Below are 20,295 nucleotides of genomic sequence, written 5' to 3' on the forward strand. Positions count from 1 at the left end.
TTTGATATGGTTTTATTTCGAGCTCCTACTAAACTGAGTTTGGTAAAATGTCTAGCTGGTCCAGAAATAAACGAGAATAACACAATAACACAGTTGACAATTCTGAATATTTATAGGATGGATATACGGAATTTCATGCTTCAGTTCTCGAAAACATCAATAAAAGTTCGATATCAGTTCATAATTATTTTATCTCTAAAACGTTTACTTCCGAAACTAGGACCGTCTTAACTTGACGCCAATTCGAAGTATTATTTTTCGAGACGCACATTTCGGGAATTATTTCCGGGAAATCTGAAAGAGATACGGAAATAACTTCTTATAGTTTTCTGCTTAACTTTTGATGGTCTAAGCTAGGAAAATATAAAACAAACCAAATTCACCAAAAAACTTAAATTGCCCCAAGGGCATGACAAAACTTCCAAATAGAAAAACCCAAAGAAGAAATTTTATTTCGGAGAAACTATTGTAAGCTCCAGTTGTTAGGAGATCGAGACCTGTCGAACCGCGTTGGAAAAAAAAATTTAGCTGGTCCAGAACAGAAGTTACGTCTAGAACGTCGAAACTTCGGAAATTATTTCTTAGAGAACGAAGCAACTTGGTATATAGAACACTTCACTTCTTCTTGCATACTTTTCATAGCACTACTCGATAAAAATATAAGAAACATCAAAATCGAAAATTTGAGAAAATTCCAAAAAAAATTGGAACGAGATGGACTTTTCCGGAATTATTTCCGGGAAATCTGTAAGAGCTACGGAATTTTGTGCTCCGGTTCTCGAAGAGACAAATGAAAGTTCTACATGAGTTCAGCATAACTGTATTTCTAACAAGTTTATTTCCGAAGCTAGGGTCGTCTTAACTTGACGCCAAACATCGAACGCAGAGTTTCTAAGAAAAAAAACGGTTTTTTTTTTTTATGGAAAACTGTTAGAAATTTTAGGAACTTCTCTGGAACTTTTTTACTCTGTTTCACGTTTCCCTTCCCTCTGAAAAATCTCAAATTTTTAACTCTTACCACTTCGGAGCTACAGGTCGCTGATCACGGTGAAAAAAAAAAAAAAAAACTACGAAAGCAGTAGTGTTGCTCCGCAACACAATGAGGTAAATGCCACTTTTAAATTGAAGTGCAAGGTATGTGTCTTAGCCCAAATCTTCACGGCACATTACAGAGAAGGAGCAATACTAAGGAAAACAAGTTTTAACGATTTTCAGACATGGGAGGTAAAAAAATTATTAACTCCTTCCCTCGTTTCTTGTTAGAAAATGGTTATTTTGTCAGGATCGAATGCTATTGTGGGTTTTACTTACATTAGTCCATAGTCTTGTCTAACTCAAAGACATTTTTATTCTATACAATGTTACTCTAAATAATGACTTCCCAAAATAGAAATTTGAATGAGGGTTGAGTTTCGAAGACTTAAGATAAATGGGATTGATCTAAATGGGGTTCAATTACTCGAAGATTGAGTTGCACAGAGGCCGAGTTACATGAGGGTTTAACTGCAATGGAACCTCGATCGATATTTGCATACACACACGAGCTTCGTATTGAAGGGTGTAACCAGGGTAAAGTAGTCATGGCTCAGCTCTATAAAAGGCAGAAAATTATGCCGATTTTCAATACACCTAAATACAATTTCCCGTCCATCCAAACTTTTACAGAAAATATAGTTTTAATTTTTTTTTTTGTAAAATTTTGCCGAAAATATAAATAGTAAGCTGAATCCTAATTCTTAGGAAAAAAGAACAAAAGATCTTACAAGTTTTCATCTTATTAAAATATAAACCTTTTGTTCAGTAAAAGCGGCTTTTTGTTCACCGAAAAACAGACTTTTCTTAAAAAAAAACTTCAAATACTGTTGATTTGAGCCTTATAAAATACCAATGGAGACTGGGACTGGCTAAAAAAACAACAACAAAAAACACGGCTGACTTTGCCTGAAATAGCCATAGTGAAGGCCAAGCCAAACGCCTTTTAAGAGTATTTTCTTTTCATTTATAATTTGACTTGATTGGTCGTTGTGATTTTTGTTCGTTTTTGGTCTCATTTATTCATTGATAGTGATTGCTGTTCGTTGTAAATTTGAATTATTTGTGACTTTGCTTCTGCTCGTCTTTAGTTTGATAATCTTGAACTTAATTAATGAAAAGAAACAGCTTAATTTTTAGTAAGCTCACAGCATGTTTCACATTTAACTTCAAGGCTATTGCCCTCTTCTCAAAAACACTGGCGACAACAGAAAAAGGACATAATTAAATGATAAAGAAGAAGCGAAAGAGAACTCTGCTTTGTTTGCATATAGGGACAGATATTTTAAATAATCTAAATGTTTTATACACAATAATAACCACAAATAACAGCAACAAAATTGGGAAAGATTTTAACTTGACTGTGTACCTGAATATGCCACATCCTAGCCAGGTAGGCCAATGTACCAACTCAGCCTAGGTCTATAAGTCAATTTTAGACCCTAGGATGTTTTAGAAGACTGAGGTAATCCCCCCTCCTCTATATAACGCAGCTTTTTGTGCATTACAGCTTATATTTTGGTCAAATTTGATCCTATATTACTATTGAAAGTGTAAATCCTTGCTTACCTTAGAAAACTTCAACTTTTCACTGTTTTTTAAGCTACTAGCCTATATTCCATAATTAATTTACCGGCATTGAAAAACAATTATTACCTTTTATGGTATAGTTAAAAATGGAATGTAGGAATTGATACGCAGCCCCCTGTTTGAACTGTCTTATCTTTAAATGGCTTTTCACAGGGGTAATACAGATAATACATTGAACTTAGGCCAATTTTTAGGGGGAAGTAGCTTAGGCTAACCATTGTGCATGTTGATTGCAATGATTGTTTTTGGTCTCATAATATCTCAGCCCCCCACCCCAATGTGGTAAATTTAGTATTTTGAAATTAAATTTAATAGCCTATTTAAAGGATGAGCATACTAGCCTACTTGATGCTCTTTCCAACTATCCTGATTAATATATATACTGTAAGAAGTGCATCCCAGCCCCTCCCTAATGAAGTTGTCTATAATCCCAGGCTAAGCAACATATTTTGTAGCATACAGGCTATAGCTACCTCCCCCCTCCTATATACACTGGTAAATTCCTAGTGGGTCATATTGTCTAGCTAAGATGAAAGTGAAAACATCATTTGATGCCTTTTTTTATCCTCTTTCTTTATTCAATTATTGTTTTTGGGGCTATTTGCATCTTGAGCCCTTAAAGAGGCCCCAAAGGAATTGATTTGGTAAAATTCTAGTTGATTGACTTTTGGCTTTCTTGGAAAGGGTTTAGGTTAGGACAATGAAACTTCCAGGGATGAGTCTAAAGGCTAAAGTATGTCCTGGGAAGGTATTTTGAAGTACCCACCTCCACTCCTTCTCCCTCTAGAGGGTCTGGAAATTTGCCTATGTTACAGGTCTATATGTATTGAAATTTTCACAAAAACATTTTTCCTTAATTTTCAGTTACCAGTTGTCTTTTCTCTGCCTTTAGTTCTGAAAATGCAATTCCTGTTATTTGAGTAGAATTCTGAGCTGTATCAATGTTTTGTTCAAAATTTAGGAAATGTATTTGCATGTCTTTAAAATCTTGTAAATTGGGATTGAGCAAAGTTGTGAAGCTGAAAACAATTTTGTTTTACTTAATTCAATCAGAAGATATGTTTTGCAAGGTTTCAGTTTTACAACACACATATTTTAAAGGTCAGGACCCTCTAGAGGGAGATGGAGTAGAGATGATACCTTCCCAGGACATACTTTAGCCTTTAGACCCATCCCTGAAAGTTTCATTTTCCTAACCTTTCCAAGATAGCCAAAAGTCAATCAACTAGAATTTTACCATTTATTTTTGTAACCATACAAAGAAGTTATCAGCACTAGTTAAGTCATTAAAAAGTGGTTAAAAACATATTAATGTCAGCATTGATTTTTTTTCTGGTATGTTAGTTCTTCAAGTTTATGATTAGAAGTGAAGACACTAGAAAATCAGATTTTAGAATTTCTTAGAGGAATTTATAGGATACATCTTAGAAATATGTAAACTCATATATTCATGTTTGGTAATATAAGTTTCAATAGGTATTTATGTAGTTTCATAATATCTTGAGTAGGCCTACAAAAATATAAAATAATGTATGCTCAAAATGAGAACAAAAGAGGACAAAAACATAAGCTCAAAACAGACCATCAAATTAAATACAATTAAGAGAACAACCTGACAAATGTAAATGCCCAGGTGAAAATGAACAACCTTGATGATCAAAAGTTAGAAGACCAATTCAAGTAGCTAAGGCACAGGGCACTAGAAAAATGCCTGAAGTAATGATAAAGCAACAAACAAATATGTAGCTAGAAGATAAATAGCAGTGAAAATTACAAGCAACAGTTTCATGCCCCTAATAATCTAGAGAACATAACTATTACATAGTAAATGCCCCTTGACTAGTAAGATATAGACTATCTTGACCCTCCACTCCAATAAAATGCTGGAGCTCCTCCCCTGGCCCCTGAAGGTGATTTTGAACTGCATTTATATGGCCAGATATACTTTTTAGGCCCTGAGAAATCTGCTAAAGGGTGTGCTACCTTGCAAATCCTTTAAATTATGGGGTCCCTCATAACCCAATAGATCTCTTTCAAAAAATATTATGAGACAAAACAACTATGCAAAGGTTACATGAAAATGCAAAAAAAGTAGGGGGTGCTTTGACTTATTGATTCACTGGGGCAACAGCCTCAGATAGAAAATAAATGGTATATAAAAGCCTGCTGTATTGGCATTGATCTCCCTACTGTATGCATTTATTGCTTAACATGTTCAAAGATTTATTACTGACCATGTCCACAGTCTTTAAAGACAATTGGGAAACTAAGATCATTTTTATTATATGCTGCCTACAGGGAAAGCCAATTGAATTACAAAGGGATAACCAAAATTTTTGGATTGCCAGTTCTAAGATCAATTTTTTTGGGGGGGAATTTTTGGGAAAAAATTTTAAAAAATATATATGTAATCTGGCACTAGGTTTGAAATAAAATCATAAGCTTTTTTTTTTGTCAAATAAAAACAAAGCTTTAGACAGTTTTCAATAGATTGTTAATTGATGGGCAATCAAAGATCAACTTGTTGACTGATGGTGCAGCAAAGACATTAACAAAATTATTTACTAGGCATTCATCCAGAAACTTCATTGAGCTTAGGTCAAAGGCTTTTAAGCCTTAAATTAACAAGAAGTTTCCTCTGAACCTTTGTCTCAGGTCCAAAGTTATTTGGTTGACTATGAAGTATAGAATATGTTTTTTATGACATTTTTTGGCATTATATTATTTTGTTTATTGACTAAATGCTATTAGAGACACCAGGAAGTGCTTGTCTTGAAGAATTGGATGTATTATCCCTTGCTAAAACAGTCAATACTCAATGTTTTGATGGTGTAGGTGTCATGAGTAGAGCATATAAGAAAGATATTCTATACTTAATAGTTAACCAAGCAACTTTGGACCTGAGACAAAGGGTCAGAGGAAACTTCTTGTTAATTTAAGGCTTAAAAGCCTTTAACCTAAGCTCACTGAAGTTCCCAGATGCATGCCTAGTAAATAATTTTGTACATGACTTTGCAACACCATCAGTCAAAATCTTAGCAAAATCTTATTTACAAAGTATGAAGGCAGAATGCCCATTAAAAGCTCTTGCTTACCTTTACACAAAAATCACTTTGCTACCATCTCAGAGGCCTTTGAAATTGATGTAATACTCCCTGTTTCAACTGCCTTAAATGGAAGATTTCTTTTCAATGCTTAAGGGGATTTGAATATATCTCCCAACATCTAAACAATTTGGATTGATGAGCAAATTTTGGATTTATTAATCATTGCATCCCAGTCAAAATATTGACTATAATATTGCAGTCAGGAAGTTTGCTACCCTGAAGCAGTAGCATTTTGCATTAGAACAGTGCTTTTCACTTGTACTTCAGTCATACTGCAGACATTTTTTTTAATATGTTTATGTATTTGAATGTGTCTGTACTTGATTGTGTTATATACCTAATTTTTTTTTTTTCAAAGCATAAGTTGTACAGTGGTTAATTAGGCATAACTGTCCCCTTTATAGGATTTTCGCTAGTTCATTTCACTTTTGACTGGCTACTAAGACAGAATTTGCCCTACCCCATCACACCCAATAATTTCCTTCATTTACACCACTGCTTCCATTCACCATCTAATGGGGCCATATGTAATCCTAAACTATGTACAGAGTTTGCTCATTTTTTTTTATTTTAACAAATTGGCTTTATTTGATATTTAAAACTAACTGTTGATGAGTAACAGTTACAATAAATGATAGCAAACTTGCAGAACTAGCAAATTTTTGTATGTAGCTTAAGTCTGAAACTATATCTGTCCTCCATTAGGAGAGAGGGCTGAGGTACAGTTGCAACATCTGCTATATTACCTTAGATTGCAGCTTGGAGTAATCTGAAGATTTTTCCTTGTGAAGCTCTAGAAATGATGATTGATAAGTTGTTTAGAGTGCTGTTTAGTGATCATGCACAGTTAGATGATCAGTAGCTTCCCAGTTAAGTTTCCACCCTCTGGAGGATTACTCAGAATCCAGCCTTTTTTTGAATATGTAAACCAGGTCAGCAGTAACTGTATCTTAAAAGAGTTTGTTCTAATCAGTGACAGCTCTTGAGGATAAGAATTGAGTGTTATATAGTAGACTGCTTTACAAATTTCAGCTGATGAACTCTGGCTTTTGAATCAGGAACAACAACAGGAAATAATTCTGCAAGAGTGTTGACTGTCTAATGAGTTTGGGTGAATGAGTGGAGAGGGTGTGCTTGGTCAATGCCAGACTTGAAGCAGCAGGCTTCTCAGCTTGGGCACTGAATTTTGATTCATTGTGAATAATTATATCAAGATCTCACTCATTATTCACAGGAAAGATTGGATGGCCAGACAGAAAATAAAAGCAACAAGAATTTTTTTTTGTTTTGTTTTTGGAAAAGTGAATGATGTGACACTTAGTGATATTAAATTTTAGAAACCAGCTGTAGCCCATTAACCAAGCAGTTCAAGATTATTCTTCACATAACAAGGATGGCCCAAAAAGTTTTAAGTTTTCACCATAGAGTGTTAGCTTACTGACGTTAATAGAAAGAGCATCGTTGATAAATATGTTAAATAGTATAGAACCCAGGATGCTTCCCTGAGGAACTCTGTTTATTACTTGTTGGGAGGAAATAAGAATATGACTGCCAGAACCATCAAATAGCTAAACACAGTGAGATTACTAGTGAGAAAAATTAAGGATCTAGAGCAGGGATTTTTCTTCAAGCTTAACTGCACACATCTGAATTACAATTCTCTTGTAATAAACCTTGTCAAAACCTTTACAAAACTCAAGTAAAATTGTACCAACAGGTGCCTCTGAATCAAATAACCTAGTGATGTAGTCATACTATTTTAAAAGATTGGTTCTATAGACTTTCCAGAACAAAATCCATGCTGTAAGGTGTGCAAGAGATTATTTGTTTCAAAGTGCTTAATAATTGTCAAATTGGTTATTCTTTCAAAAATTCTAAAAACTGTGGATGTAAATCTTATAGGTTGATGGTTTTCAGCAAGGTCCTTTCTATCCTTCTTTAGTGTAGGAATGATGTAGGCAGTTTTCCAGTTCAGTGGAAGTCTGGAAGGACTCAATGATGAGTTGAATAGCAAGGAAAGTGGCCAAGATTCTGTTGTATCAGTAACTAAACTTGGTTATATTTTAAGCAATATATCATATACAGGAGGAGGGGAAAAAAGTAGAGAATCATAGGAGACAAAAACCGGCGAGGTTTGATAGTTGATTATTTCAACTTTCAGCTTCAGATCAGCAACAAGTAGACTTTTGCACAGTACATCATGGATTGAATGTCTACTGCAATATTTCTGGGAGGCATAGTGCCATAAAGTTCTGGGTTATCTTTAACTTTTTCTGCTTAATCTTCTTCAAACTTCCTCCTCAACCCCTTGATTAGGTTAGTTGCCTAGTTATGAAAAGATGTGTAGACTTGATAATTGCCCCAGTTTTTTAGTCTACTAATTAATTAGTGCTACTAACTAATTGATAATTAATTTGTCTACTAATTTTGGCGATGAGAAATTGTATTCTTTTAACCTGTATAGCCCAAAAATTCTGGGAAAAGACATTTCAGCATGCAAAGTTTTAGCCTTGATGCTTTTTCAACTCTATTCAATATCCTAAGTACTCAGTTGATCGTAACTAATTTTAGTAATTTTTTTTGGAGACCAGTATATTTTTGTTGTTTAGAGAAAGCTTGTATAATATCCAAAACATAGCTCTGAAATGATTACAATATGGTCACTCCAACAGGTGTTATAATTTATTCTCAATAAAAGCTTCTGTATTACTGAGTATGACTAGATCAAGGATGTTAGAATCTTGACCCTCTTTAAAACGAGTTGTTTAAGAGATTGTTTGGTAGAGAGAGAAGATAGAAAAGGAGAATCTCTTATGCAAAAGCCAGATCCACCAATCTAAAGAATTTCAGGAAGGTTAAAGTAACCCATGAGGACAAGACCATAATTTGTAAAGCCAGATGTCCCTTCAAATAGCATAGCAGCCAAATTAGGTTCAAAGTCTAAAACTCTAGAGCATTAGGGCTTCTATGTACAATACCCACAATTATCAAAACAGACTCAATCCACTCAATGGCTTGACTATTAGGTCAACAAGTTATAGCAGAGGAAGCACTTAAAATATATTGTATTTGGAAAGAGCATTGAGTTGAGAATCAAATGGGATATTTCTATCGTTTTTTATCCTATTAGACATCTGTCTTATAAGTAATTAATTAAAACTTTTTCCAAAAAATAAGTTTTCCAAAGAAAAGTAAAGTACCACATTAAGCCAAATTAAAGTCAAATAATTTTCCAAGTATAAAACTTCCAAAAAAATAACCATCAATAAATAAGTGAAGCCCAAAAAAACAGACTCTATAATTAATAACCAAGTTAAACTTAAAACTAGCAAAAACTAAGATGAGTGGGGCTGACATCCCCTCCCCCATGCCTTCTGAAGACCAGAACAGAATTTAATTTTTAATGGGAACAATCTTTATTTCTCATAATATTAAACGCACACACACACACACACACAAAAGAAAGAAAAAAAAATCATAACCAAGATTACTGAACAAATCAGCAATTGAATGTTGATTGACAGTTTAGTGTACATATTCTGATATTTATTCCTTGAAGTCATAATAATTTGCACTTATTAAAATTCAAAAAGGAAAAAATTTAAAATGCATTTGATTTTCTGTAGTGTAAATTATGTTCTGATCTTCTGAAGTCATGGGGGGGGATATCAGGCAAACTCATCATAGCTACTGCTCATTTTGAGTTTGACTTAGGTTATTATTGTACTTTTGGGTTTCATTTATTTATAGATGGTTATTTTTGGTGGTTTTAGGCTTGGGAAATCTTGAGACTTTATTTTTGCTGATGTTCGGTTTAATGTAGCTCTTTACTTTTCTTTGAAAAAGTTATTTTGTGAAAAAAGTTTTTACTTTAATCTCTGTTTGTTTTTATTGAGATAGTCTTTTTCATTGGAAAAGAAATGAATATTTTGAATCTATTTGTTTTTTTTTTCTATAAGAGTCTGTAGTTTGGCTTATTATTTATAAGTTTTTTTCAACAGTTTTTAATAATATACATCCTTTTGAAAATCTGGACGCACATAATATTGTTTAATGTAGTTCTACACATCATCAAGTTTTCCTGAAAAATAAAACTTAATACAACTCCTAGAAAATTGTTGATTTCATAATTGAAATAGTTTTATTATATGTTAACTGTAGGACTATAAAACTGAAAAGCAATAGGTGTTGTCTTGTGTAAGTTCAAAACAAAACAAAACCCAGCATGGTGACAAAAAACTAAATAAAGCTAACAAATTTCGGTATAATATCGTGTTGAATGCCGTCTTCAGATATGGGATTTTAATAAAAATTAATATTTTTATTTTGCATAAGCTTGGTAAATATGATTATTAGGAACAGGTGAAAAGCAACTATTTCAGTTTAATTATCCCAGTTTATATGGTGTTTTTTTTACCATGCTGGATTTTGTTTAGAACTTTTACTAAACCATAGCTGTAGTTTCTAGATCTTAACTTTTTGCTGTATACAAAAAGATCTTATCTTTTTCTTAATCTAGATCTTAATCTTTTGTTGTATACTGTTTACTTTTATACTATTTTCTTGTATGTTATAGCTGTAAGAAATTTTATACAGCAAAAAAGTCTGGATGTGAAGCCTAAATATTCGTTAAGTCGGTTTAGTGCCCAGTCATGACTTAACTCTTTTTTCTCAAAGTCAGTCTCCAGCTTGAACTAAACTTACTCTTCTCGGAATCAGTGACTTTGCTGGTATTGCACCAAATTAATCCATAGCTTGGACTTAGCTTTACTTTCATACTGAATCTGGGCTTAACTTTGTATTTGACACTATTAAAATATAGAATTAAATTTCCTGACTCTTAATGTTTACTTAAAGCCAACATTAGACCTTGTTCAGAAAAGGCTTTGGTTCTTTTCTTTTGTTAAATATGTTTGTTTTTTCTTTGAAGACCTGTTTTTCTCTGCTGTATTTAAAGAAGGAAAAAAGTCTTGGGAAGGAAACTACTCTACAATGAAAGACAACAATTTCTTTTTATAGGTGATGTCAAGACCAGGAAAGGAAAAATTTGGAGAAATGGCCCTCTCACCTAGAAGGCTCCACACTTTGATGACATCAGATGATATTGCTAGTGGGAAGAAATCTCACTGGCCAGAACTTGAAATTACTGGTAAAATACTCTGGTTTAGATTAATGTTTGAGAAGTGTCCAAATTATCAAACTACTTTTGTCCTGACTGTAGTAGATTATAAATGGGCATCTGATTCAGCTAGTAAAAAGGCCTTGACAAAGACTTTGTATGGTATGTGCATTAGAAAGGAAAGTCTTTTGAAGTTTTATGTGGGATGTATCAATGATATTCTAAGTAGCTTTGATAGAAGGTGAAATATTCGAGTCAATGTCTTTCAAGAATCAGCACTGAATGACATTTTTTTATGCACTTGTCAGTTTTTATGGCACTTGATATTTACTAATTGACATATAGTGATCACAATTTCTGTCGGTCTCTCTGTCTGTCCTTATTTGCTAGTTTGGGCACTTCCAGATAAGCTAGGATGATAAAATTCGGTAGGCGTATCAGGGACCAGACCAGATTAAATTAGATTGTCGATTCCCCGATTCGACCATCTGGGGAGTGGGGGCAGTTAATTCAGAAAAAAGAGGTATTTTTAACTTATGAATGGGTGATCGGATCTGAATTTAATTTAATATTTAGAAAGATGTCGTGTCTTAGAGCTCTTATTTTAAATACCAACCGGATCTGGTGACAATTAGGGAAGTTGGAGGAGGAAACCTGAAATCTTGGAAAACGCTTGGAGTGGAGGGATTGGGATGAAACTTGGTGAGATAGATAAGCACAAGGCCTAGATACGTGATTGATATAACCGGAACGAATCTACTCTCTTTGGTGAAGTGGGGGGGGGGGTAATCTGGAAAAATTAGAAAAAAATTAGGTATTTTTAACTTATGAATGGTTGATTGGATCCTTATGAAATTTGATATTTAGAAGGACCTCGTATCTCAGAGCTCTTATTTTAAATCCTAACCGGATCTGGTGACATTGAGGGGAGTCGGAGGAAGAAACTGGAAATCTTGGGAAATGCTTAGAGTGGAGAGATCGTGATAATACTTGATGGGAAGAATACACACAAGTCCTAGATACGTGATTTAATTAACTAGACCGGATTGGCTCTCTTTGGGGGAGTTGAAGAGGTATTTCTAATTAGGAAAAAAAAATACAAAAAATGAGGCATTTTTAACTTACGAACGGGTGATCAGACCTTAATGAAATTTGATATCGAAGGATCCTGTGCTTCAGAGCTCTTAGTTAAAATCCCGAACAGATCTGGGTGACATTGGAGGAGTTGGAGGAGGAAACTGGAAATCTTGGAAAGCTTAAAAATTGAGGTATCTTTATCTTAAAATAGGTGATCGGGTCTTAATGAACCTTGATATATAGAAAGATCTTGAGTCTCCCATGCTCCGTTTTCCGTTCAAATCGTATCTGGGGACATAGGGGGTGGAGGAGGTAAACAGAAATCATGGAAACCAGACATCTTGGAAAACACTTACAGTAGAGAGATCGGGATTGAACTTGGTGGGAAGAATAAGCAAATGTTCTAGATACGTTGTTGACATAACTGGACTGGATCCGCTCTCTTTGGGGGAGTTAGGAGGGGATTTCCAGTGCTTTGGTGAGTTAAGTGTTTCTGGACATGCTAGTTTGATGAAAATTGGTAGGCGTGTTAGGGACCTGTGCAAATTGACTTGATAACAGTCGTTTCTCCGATATGACCATCTGGGGGGCTGGAGGGAGAGGAAAAATTGAAAAAAATGAGGTATTTTTTACTTACGAATTGGTGGTCGGATTGTAATGAAATTTGATATTTAGAAGTACCTCATGCCTCAGAACTCTTATTTTTAATCCCAATTGTATCCGGTGATATTGAAGGGAGTTGGAGGGGGAAACTTGAAATCTTGGAAAACGCTTGGAGTGGAGAGATCGGAATGAAATTTGGTGCGAAAAATAAGCACAAGTCCTAGATACGTGATTGACATGACCGGACTGAATCTGCTCTCTTTGGGGGAGTTGGGGGGTTTGTTTTAATTCGGAAAAATTAGAAAAATTGAGACATGATGAAATTTGATATTGAGAAGAAATTCATGTCTCAGAGGTCTTATTTTAATTCCAGACCAAATCTGGTTACATTGGGGGGGGGTCGGAGGGGGAAACCGGAAAGCTTGGAAAACGCGGGACTTAGAGGGGGGAGGGATCCAGTGCTTTGGCGAGTTCCGTGCTTCTGGAAGTGCTAGGACGATAAAAATTGGTAGGCGTGTCAGGGACCTGCACAAATTGACTTGATAAAGTCGTTTTCCCCGATTCGACCATCTGGGGGGAGGGGCTGAAGGGAGAGGAAAAATTAGGTATTTTTAACGTATGAATGGGTGATCTTAATGAATTTTGATATTTTGAAGGATATCGTGAGTCAGAGCTCTTATTTTATAGCCTGACCAGTATTAAGCGTCTGATTTTCCTTTTAAATCATTCTTTTGATTCTTAGAATTTTGCTAGAGCTCTTGCCCTATGAGCTCTTGGCTCTCCGACCTCGTCACAAGTACCATATGAGCTCTTAGCTCTTATTTTACTTTCGGTCTGTCTGTTCCGGTTTTGCTAGTTTGGACACTTCCAGATAAGCTAGGACGATGAAATTTGGCAGGCATAACAGGGACCAGACGATATTAAATTGGAAATAGTCGTTTCCCCAATTCGACCATCTGGGGGGGAGTGCGGGGACCGTTAATTTGGAAAAATTTTAAAAATGAGGTATTTGTAACTTACGAACGGTTCATCGGATCTTAATGAAATTTGATATTTAAACGGAACTCAAGTCTCAGAGCTATTATTTCAAATCCCAAATGGATCTGGTGACATTGGGGGAGTTGGAGGAGTAAACCGAAAATCTTGGAAAACGCTTAGAGTGGAATGATCGTGATAATACTTGGTTTGGGAAGAATAAGCACAAGTCTTAGATACTTGACTGACATAAGCAGGTCGGATTGGCTCTCTATAAAGGAGTTGGGGGGGGGGTGTTAATTAGGAAAAATCAGAAAAAAAGAGGCATTTTTAACTTACGAACGGGTTATCGGATCTTAATGAAATTTGATATTTAGAAGGACCTCATGTATCAGAGCTCTTATTATAAATTCCGACCGGATTCAGGGGGGAGTTGGAGGGGGAACCCGGTAATATTGGAAAATGTATAGAGTGGAGAGATTGTAATGAAACTTGGTGGGAAGAAGCTCTTGGCTCTTTCGACCTCGTCACAAGTGCCATATGAGCTCTTGGCTCTTGTTTAAAATGTTTTTTTTTTATTTTTTGTTACTTTGGGCCGTGATTTGTTCTTTACTAAGTTGTAGCTATTGCTGCAACCTAATTATATATTACTAATTATATAATTAATAATTATATATTAAACATGGGAAGAGGTCTTCGGCTTTTTCTTCATTGCCAGTATAGTAAAGAACAAACTAAAGGGAGCCAGGCTGGGAATCACTCAAATATGAAATAATAATACCAAAAAACAATTTTTCAAAAGATGTGCGTGCCCAATCATCTCTTGTCAAGAAATACATCTGTTATATCATCTCGTGTATGAAGTTGCAGTTTTTTTTGTCAAAAATTGAATTGTGTTTTAGATATTGTATTTGGTTACTTACAAAAGGCACTAGATATTGCAATTTCCTTTTAAATGAGCACTTAAACAGCTCTCTATGATGTTCCTGTGCCCTGATAGCGGTGACGAAAAAAAAGGACATATTAGTGCTACCCATGCAAAAAAGTGCTTGTTGTTCAACCCAGGAGGCTCTAAGTTACCTGTACATGGTTGTCGGCAATGGCAATACCAGTGGTATATTTTTTGTTTCAATCCGATGCCATTTTCGAAGGTTTTCAGGCTATTATTCGGAATTCTCATAAGTTAGTTTTCAAAATAGCATTTTACTATTGAGACTAATCGACATAATAGTTACTGTTACTGAATTAGCAGCAAATAACAATGATCAGCACATGATTTCTCACTAGCTGGTCTTTTATTTTTAAACATGTTTTTTACTTTTTGTTTACTTTGGTTGCTAGTTATTGCTTCTTTACTAGGTTGTAGTTATTGCTGCGATGATGATATAAGATGTGCAGATTAAGTGATAATTGACACGTACAACATTAGTATTGGTTCAGTGATTATGGTTGGAAGAGAGTTTAGTAGGTGGCTTGGTATGCAGGATTTTAACAGAGTTGTGTCTTTTCCTTGTTTATGTGGATTATTTCGAATGATTTTTTGGGAGAAGGGACAAAAAAAAAAAAAAAAAAAAAAAAAAAAAAAAAAAGCAAAGGCCATGGGAGAACATAGCATTAAATAGAAAAATGAAAAAAAACTGCTAAATATATAAATTAGCAGAATTTCCCTAGTAGATCTATAAAGTTTGAGCATTAATAGTTAGCACACGAAGTCACTTAAAGGATGGATGAATAAGAGTAGAAAGGTGGTTTTGGCCGAAAAAAATTCAATACATCTGTGAGACGAATAATCTACTTACAGTTAAGTAACAAGATAAAAAAAAACTGTCTCGTCAGGTTAAAAAAAAGGGTGTATACGCAATATCTCGGGACTGGACTGGGGTATCAAATTGAAATTTTCAGGTAGATTTTTCGGGAGAAGGGACAAATAACCATGACTTACGGGAGAAAGGGGAGTTAAATCACAAGATACTGAAGATGCATTGTTATTTCTTTGACCTTGGTCGGAAGAGGCTTAAGTAGATGGCCGGGTGTTCTTTCTCCTAACCTACCTAGAACATGGTATTTTGATAAGCTGGATGTACACACGTATCTTTTGATGTAGCTCCATTCTCTCCTGCAAGTCATAGTTCAGCACTTTTTGCCCCCCCCCCCAAGAAAATCTACCTGAAAGTTTCAATTTGATACCCCTGGCCACTCCCAAGATATTGCCTATATACCATTTTGATAAGCTGGCAACGCAGGTTATTTTTTTCTAATTACTTAACTGTGTATATATTATCAGACTCAATGAAACTCTTTGTAAAAGTATTTAGATAGATCAAATATAAAATTTCTTTTCCTAGCAATATCTCTGCAGAGCAATGATAGGGATAGCAATGTCCCTCTTCCTTTCTTTTCCCAGCAATATCTGAAAGTTTTAACTTCATCTCCTAAGTCGTTTGAGATTTTGCAGATATGCTATTCGATAACTGGGATACACATAGTGCATTTCATACCTCCATCTTCCGTTAAGTCAAATTTGAGTTTCACTTGACTGGTATATTTATTGAGTTATACTTGACTGGTTAATCTCATCCCCGAAGGTATATTTATTGGACCTTAGGACTATTTTTGACAAAATTATTGTCTAGAATTTGAATCAGATTTCTTTGGATTACGGGAGCTGGGGAGCAAAAAAATGGCATGGGGAGGGATCGCTGCCACCCAACTAATTCCTGCTTTTAAAAAAGACACCTTATTCTTCATTCTCCACTCGAATGAGCCCCTTCCGAAATTTTGACTACCCCTTCCATACGAAATGGCTTAAAAAAATGATAACGCGTTGTAGGCATACGCTTCTTTACTTATATATATATATATATATATATATATATATATATATATATATATATATATATATATATATATATATATATATATATATATATATATATATATATATATATATATATGACCTTTATGGCTTGAGCCCCCAATAAACTATAATGTAATTTGGATGTTTGAACAGGAAGTGCAGTTTTTATGTCAGTTTTGTTAGACGTTTTATTGGATTTTAAATTTATTTTTGATTTTAGGTACGATAAGAAACTTGAGCCCAGCTTTATGGCAGCTACAACACCTTACCTGTTTGTATTTAAATGATAACTGTCTTCAGAGGATTCCGCCAGATATTGGGCGATTAACTTCACTTCAACATCTTGACTTAAGCTGTAACAAGTTGAGGTCATTGCCGGCTGAGCTTGGAGACTTGGTCTGTTTAAGGTAAACTATTATTGAAGTACAAGGACATCTAAATGAAATTATTTTTTAATTCCTTTAACCAATCTTATGTCTCTTCATACATGAAAACCACGATTTTTACCATTTTTCTTTTGGCTGTTTAAAAAATTATGAAGTTTCTAGGGCACTACCACATTTTTATCATTGGTTCCACTCAAATTTTATTTGAAATCGTAGAATGGCCACAAAAGAGGCAACACAAAAAAGGGATTGTGAATTGTGCTATTCAAAAACCATACAATTATCCCCTCGTAGCTCGGACAATATCTTGAATCTATTAATATACCTTCTCACTCATATGCCTTCTATCATATTAACTCTGCTAAAATACGTTAAACATTATCTAGTATGGCATTAACGCTTGTTTCCCAACCCCTCTTTATCTTAAAAAAGGCATAATGAAGAGTTCAGGTCCCATTTATTTCAATAAAATGATAAAAACAATATCCAAAAGGGGTCAATGGTTCATTATTTGGAAAACGGATAGATGTGACAGTAACAGGACAGTTATGGAATTGATATTAGGACAAAGGAAAATCGCTAAGGTCAGGACTCTTTGGAAAAAGAAATAAAGGTTATAAAATGATGCATTAAAATCAAAATAAGGGGAAATTGCTTAAAATAATGGAATAACAATTTGGAATCATGTCAACTAAAACATATACTGTGCAACAAGAGAAGCAATTATCAATATGCAGAAGGTTTTGGAAACTAACTTGTATTGGTTATGAAGTATTATATAGAAGCAAGATGTAAAAACAAGAAAAACGATAAAATTGAACCCATGCAGACTCAAACCAGTTATGAAGTATCAGTTTTCATGTTTATGACCGTTTTCAGATTCACCAATTCCAGTTTCAGAAATAAGTATGTATGTGATTCCTCGAGAGGCATTCTGCTTAATTGAGGTTCTGCTCATATATCCAACAGTATTTCCTTTAGAAAGGTAGTATACCTAGAATATTACCTTGGGCATTATTGAAAAGTATTACTGTATCATTTTGATGGAAAAGCAAAATTGGTAATTACAAAGAAGTCCAAGAATGACAAAAGACAAAAATCTAATGTTCAATATGCTGCATTTGTTTATTTGTTAACTGAATCATAGTCAAAAATTCTGGAGGGTTCTTTAGTTTTTTCAGGTATTATCCTTAGAATTATTCTTCAAGGAAAACGGCTTTGCTGAATCTGGTTCCTCTTCACCAATCAATCTTGCTCGCTCTATAGTCCTTCTCAGGTATAAGAATTAAAGTCAGTGTTTGCCTGCTGCTACAGGAGTCAGGAAAGTTACACCTGCTAGAGCTCTTTTACGCTTATGTTTTTTACGCACCTTTCTTTTCTTTTATTTATTATTTTGAGTCTGGCACTACCCTAACTGCATAACTGCTTATGAAGTTCTTTTACAGTAAAAACTGAATTTTCAGTTTTTCCTAATTTTTTAATATTGTTTTGAAGGTTGCTGCTCATCTAATTTAAGGAAATAATTCATTTTTGCTGCTCTTGGTGCTTTAAACTGTTTTTTCTGTAGAAGATTACTAAAACTGAAAAGTTTCGTGTTGGAAAATGACATTTATTTGGTGTTAAATTTGTGGAAATCTTCGAACTTGTGTATTTGTAATATGATTTACGATTTCTCTATTATTTAGTGGTGTCGACTTTCGAACAATACTTATTTCTAAGTCAGATTATTTGAATAAATTATATTGAAATTTCAGCTACTACTTAAGGAGGGTCTTCATCTTCTTTTTATTACATGTAAGATAAAGCTAACTTCTCCATATCAATTATACTTGCACATTTCGCCTTTTTCTATGTAATGCGCTCTTGTAACAGAGTTTATATTTCCTTATTGGTGTGTTTTTCTAAAAAGCAAAACTGACTTAGAGAGTAAAGTGCAAAAGAGATTATTATACAGGTGACTTTTGAAGGATTTTGAGATGGAAGTTTCTCTCCTCCGTATGCTTTTCCTTTCTCCCATTAGTTAGGAACTGCCCATTTCCATACCTGAGCCTTGCAATAAAATAAGGAGAGTTTGTTCTCGTATTTTTTAGTTGTTTTTGAAATATGTCATTGGCTATATGATTTAAGCTGTCATAAACAAGATTTATGTTACAGCTAAGATCGATGGTGATGAAGTGATGTTAATTGGAATTAACATGCTATTTGGAAATGAACCCGTGTACTTTAACAGTATAGACAACATGCATTATATACAAATGTTTAATGATATATAATACAAGGAAGGAGTAAGGCAGCGCTGTGTTTCCGACATACGAAGAATAGGACATCACTAATATGAATATTCTGCAAAGTATATGACTAAAAACGGAAAAAAAGACCCCTCGGACATGTTTAGGCCTGAATAAGCAATTTTTGGGGTGATGAACCTCCATCCCATAGGAACATATTCTGGCCTTCAGCTCTTACTGGTCGTATTTCTGAAGCTCTGGCGTTTATTAGTGTATGCTTTTTTTTTTAGAAATTCTCCAAAATTTCTTCCCGTGTTATTTGGAAAAATTCCAAAAAAAGACTACCGAGAATAGATATATTATCTAAAAAAATTTAAGACAATTTAGTTGAAATTATAGAGATATTTAAATTTTTACGCCTTCCTCAGTCTTGTAGTCTTTTATTCTACTGATTTTTAGTATATGCCCCCTCTTCGCTGCAAAAAATTAATTTATATGCCGTTGATGGACCAGAGGAAGATGGTCTGATTACATTGTGGCTTATCTTTGTGTTTTGAACCCAGTTCGCTTCTGATACCGTCTTTGCTTAATAGTATAGTAATGGGATTTAGTTGTTAGTTCACCCTGTACCACCAAAGCCAAGCTGGAGTTGCCTGTCATTCTCCTATGTGCTACTGCCCAGACCTGTTCCCGCTGAATCGCGTGGCTGTGTGCCAGGTCCGCTTGTGAGGTGAAGAAGCTTATTTTCCACCCTTTCTGTGTTTTGGATCCTCTCTTGCTGCAACGCCAGAACGGTTCTGGGAAGTCGATCATCCACTATACAGATAATATGCCCTAGTAGCGAAATCTTCTTTATTGTATGTCATCTGTCAGTAGAGGCTAGGGTGCTATAAAGTGAAAAGTGGCTGATAGAGCGTGGTGTCTCTATATCCTGCGAAGACGTGGAGGCTATATGTGGAGGCGGAGAGGATATTATTGTTGGACAGTTTATTGTCAGTTTCAAAGAATCATTGCTGATTGAGAAATTTTCATAAGTCGGTTAAAAGCTCCACTGGCTTGTCTAATGCTAAAAGACATTTTCTTTTCGCTGGATCCTGTTCTTTGGACTGTACTTCCAGCTACCTGCTCTATTGCTTTACTTTGCACTTCATCCCGTAGTGAGATCCACGTTGTCGTGCATTTGCTATGGAACTTTACTTTTCTTGTAGTGACCACTTCTAAGATTTTTTCCTGAAATTAAATGTGTTAGATGGCAGGATATTGCCGATTAGTAAATAGATCTGTCGAATGTTAAATTGACGGTATAATGCACATTATATTG

General features: G+C 34.7%; 1 protein-coding gene across 1 annotated transcript in view; it reads left to right on the top strand.

Moving 5' to 3' along the window:
- The first annotated feature begins 2,231 nt into the window (after window positions 1-2,231).
- The window catches only part of LOC136036217 (CCR4-NOT transcription complex subunit 6-like), a 114,296-nt gene continuing 96,232 nt past the window's right edge, over window positions 2,232-20,295 (top strand). Inside the window, exons 1-3 of the mRNA XM_065718310.1 lie at window positions 2,232-2,425; window positions 10,749-10,878; window positions 16,581-16,767. Of these exons, the coding sequence (XP_065574382.1) occupies window positions 2,261-2,425; window positions 10,749-10,878; window positions 16,581-16,767 (482 nt within the window). The 5' untranslated portion in view covers window positions 2,232-2,260. The remainder of the gene's footprint in view (window positions 2,426-10,748; window positions 10,879-16,580; window positions 16,768-20,295) is intronic.

The sequence above is a fragment of the Artemia franciscana genome, chromosome 15, assembly GCF_032884065.1.
Source record: "Artemia franciscana chromosome 15, ASM3288406v1, whole genome shotgun sequence".
NCBI classification, from domain to species: domain Eukaryota; kingdom Metazoa; phylum Arthropoda; class Branchiopoda; order Anostraca; family Artemiidae; genus Artemia; species Artemia franciscana.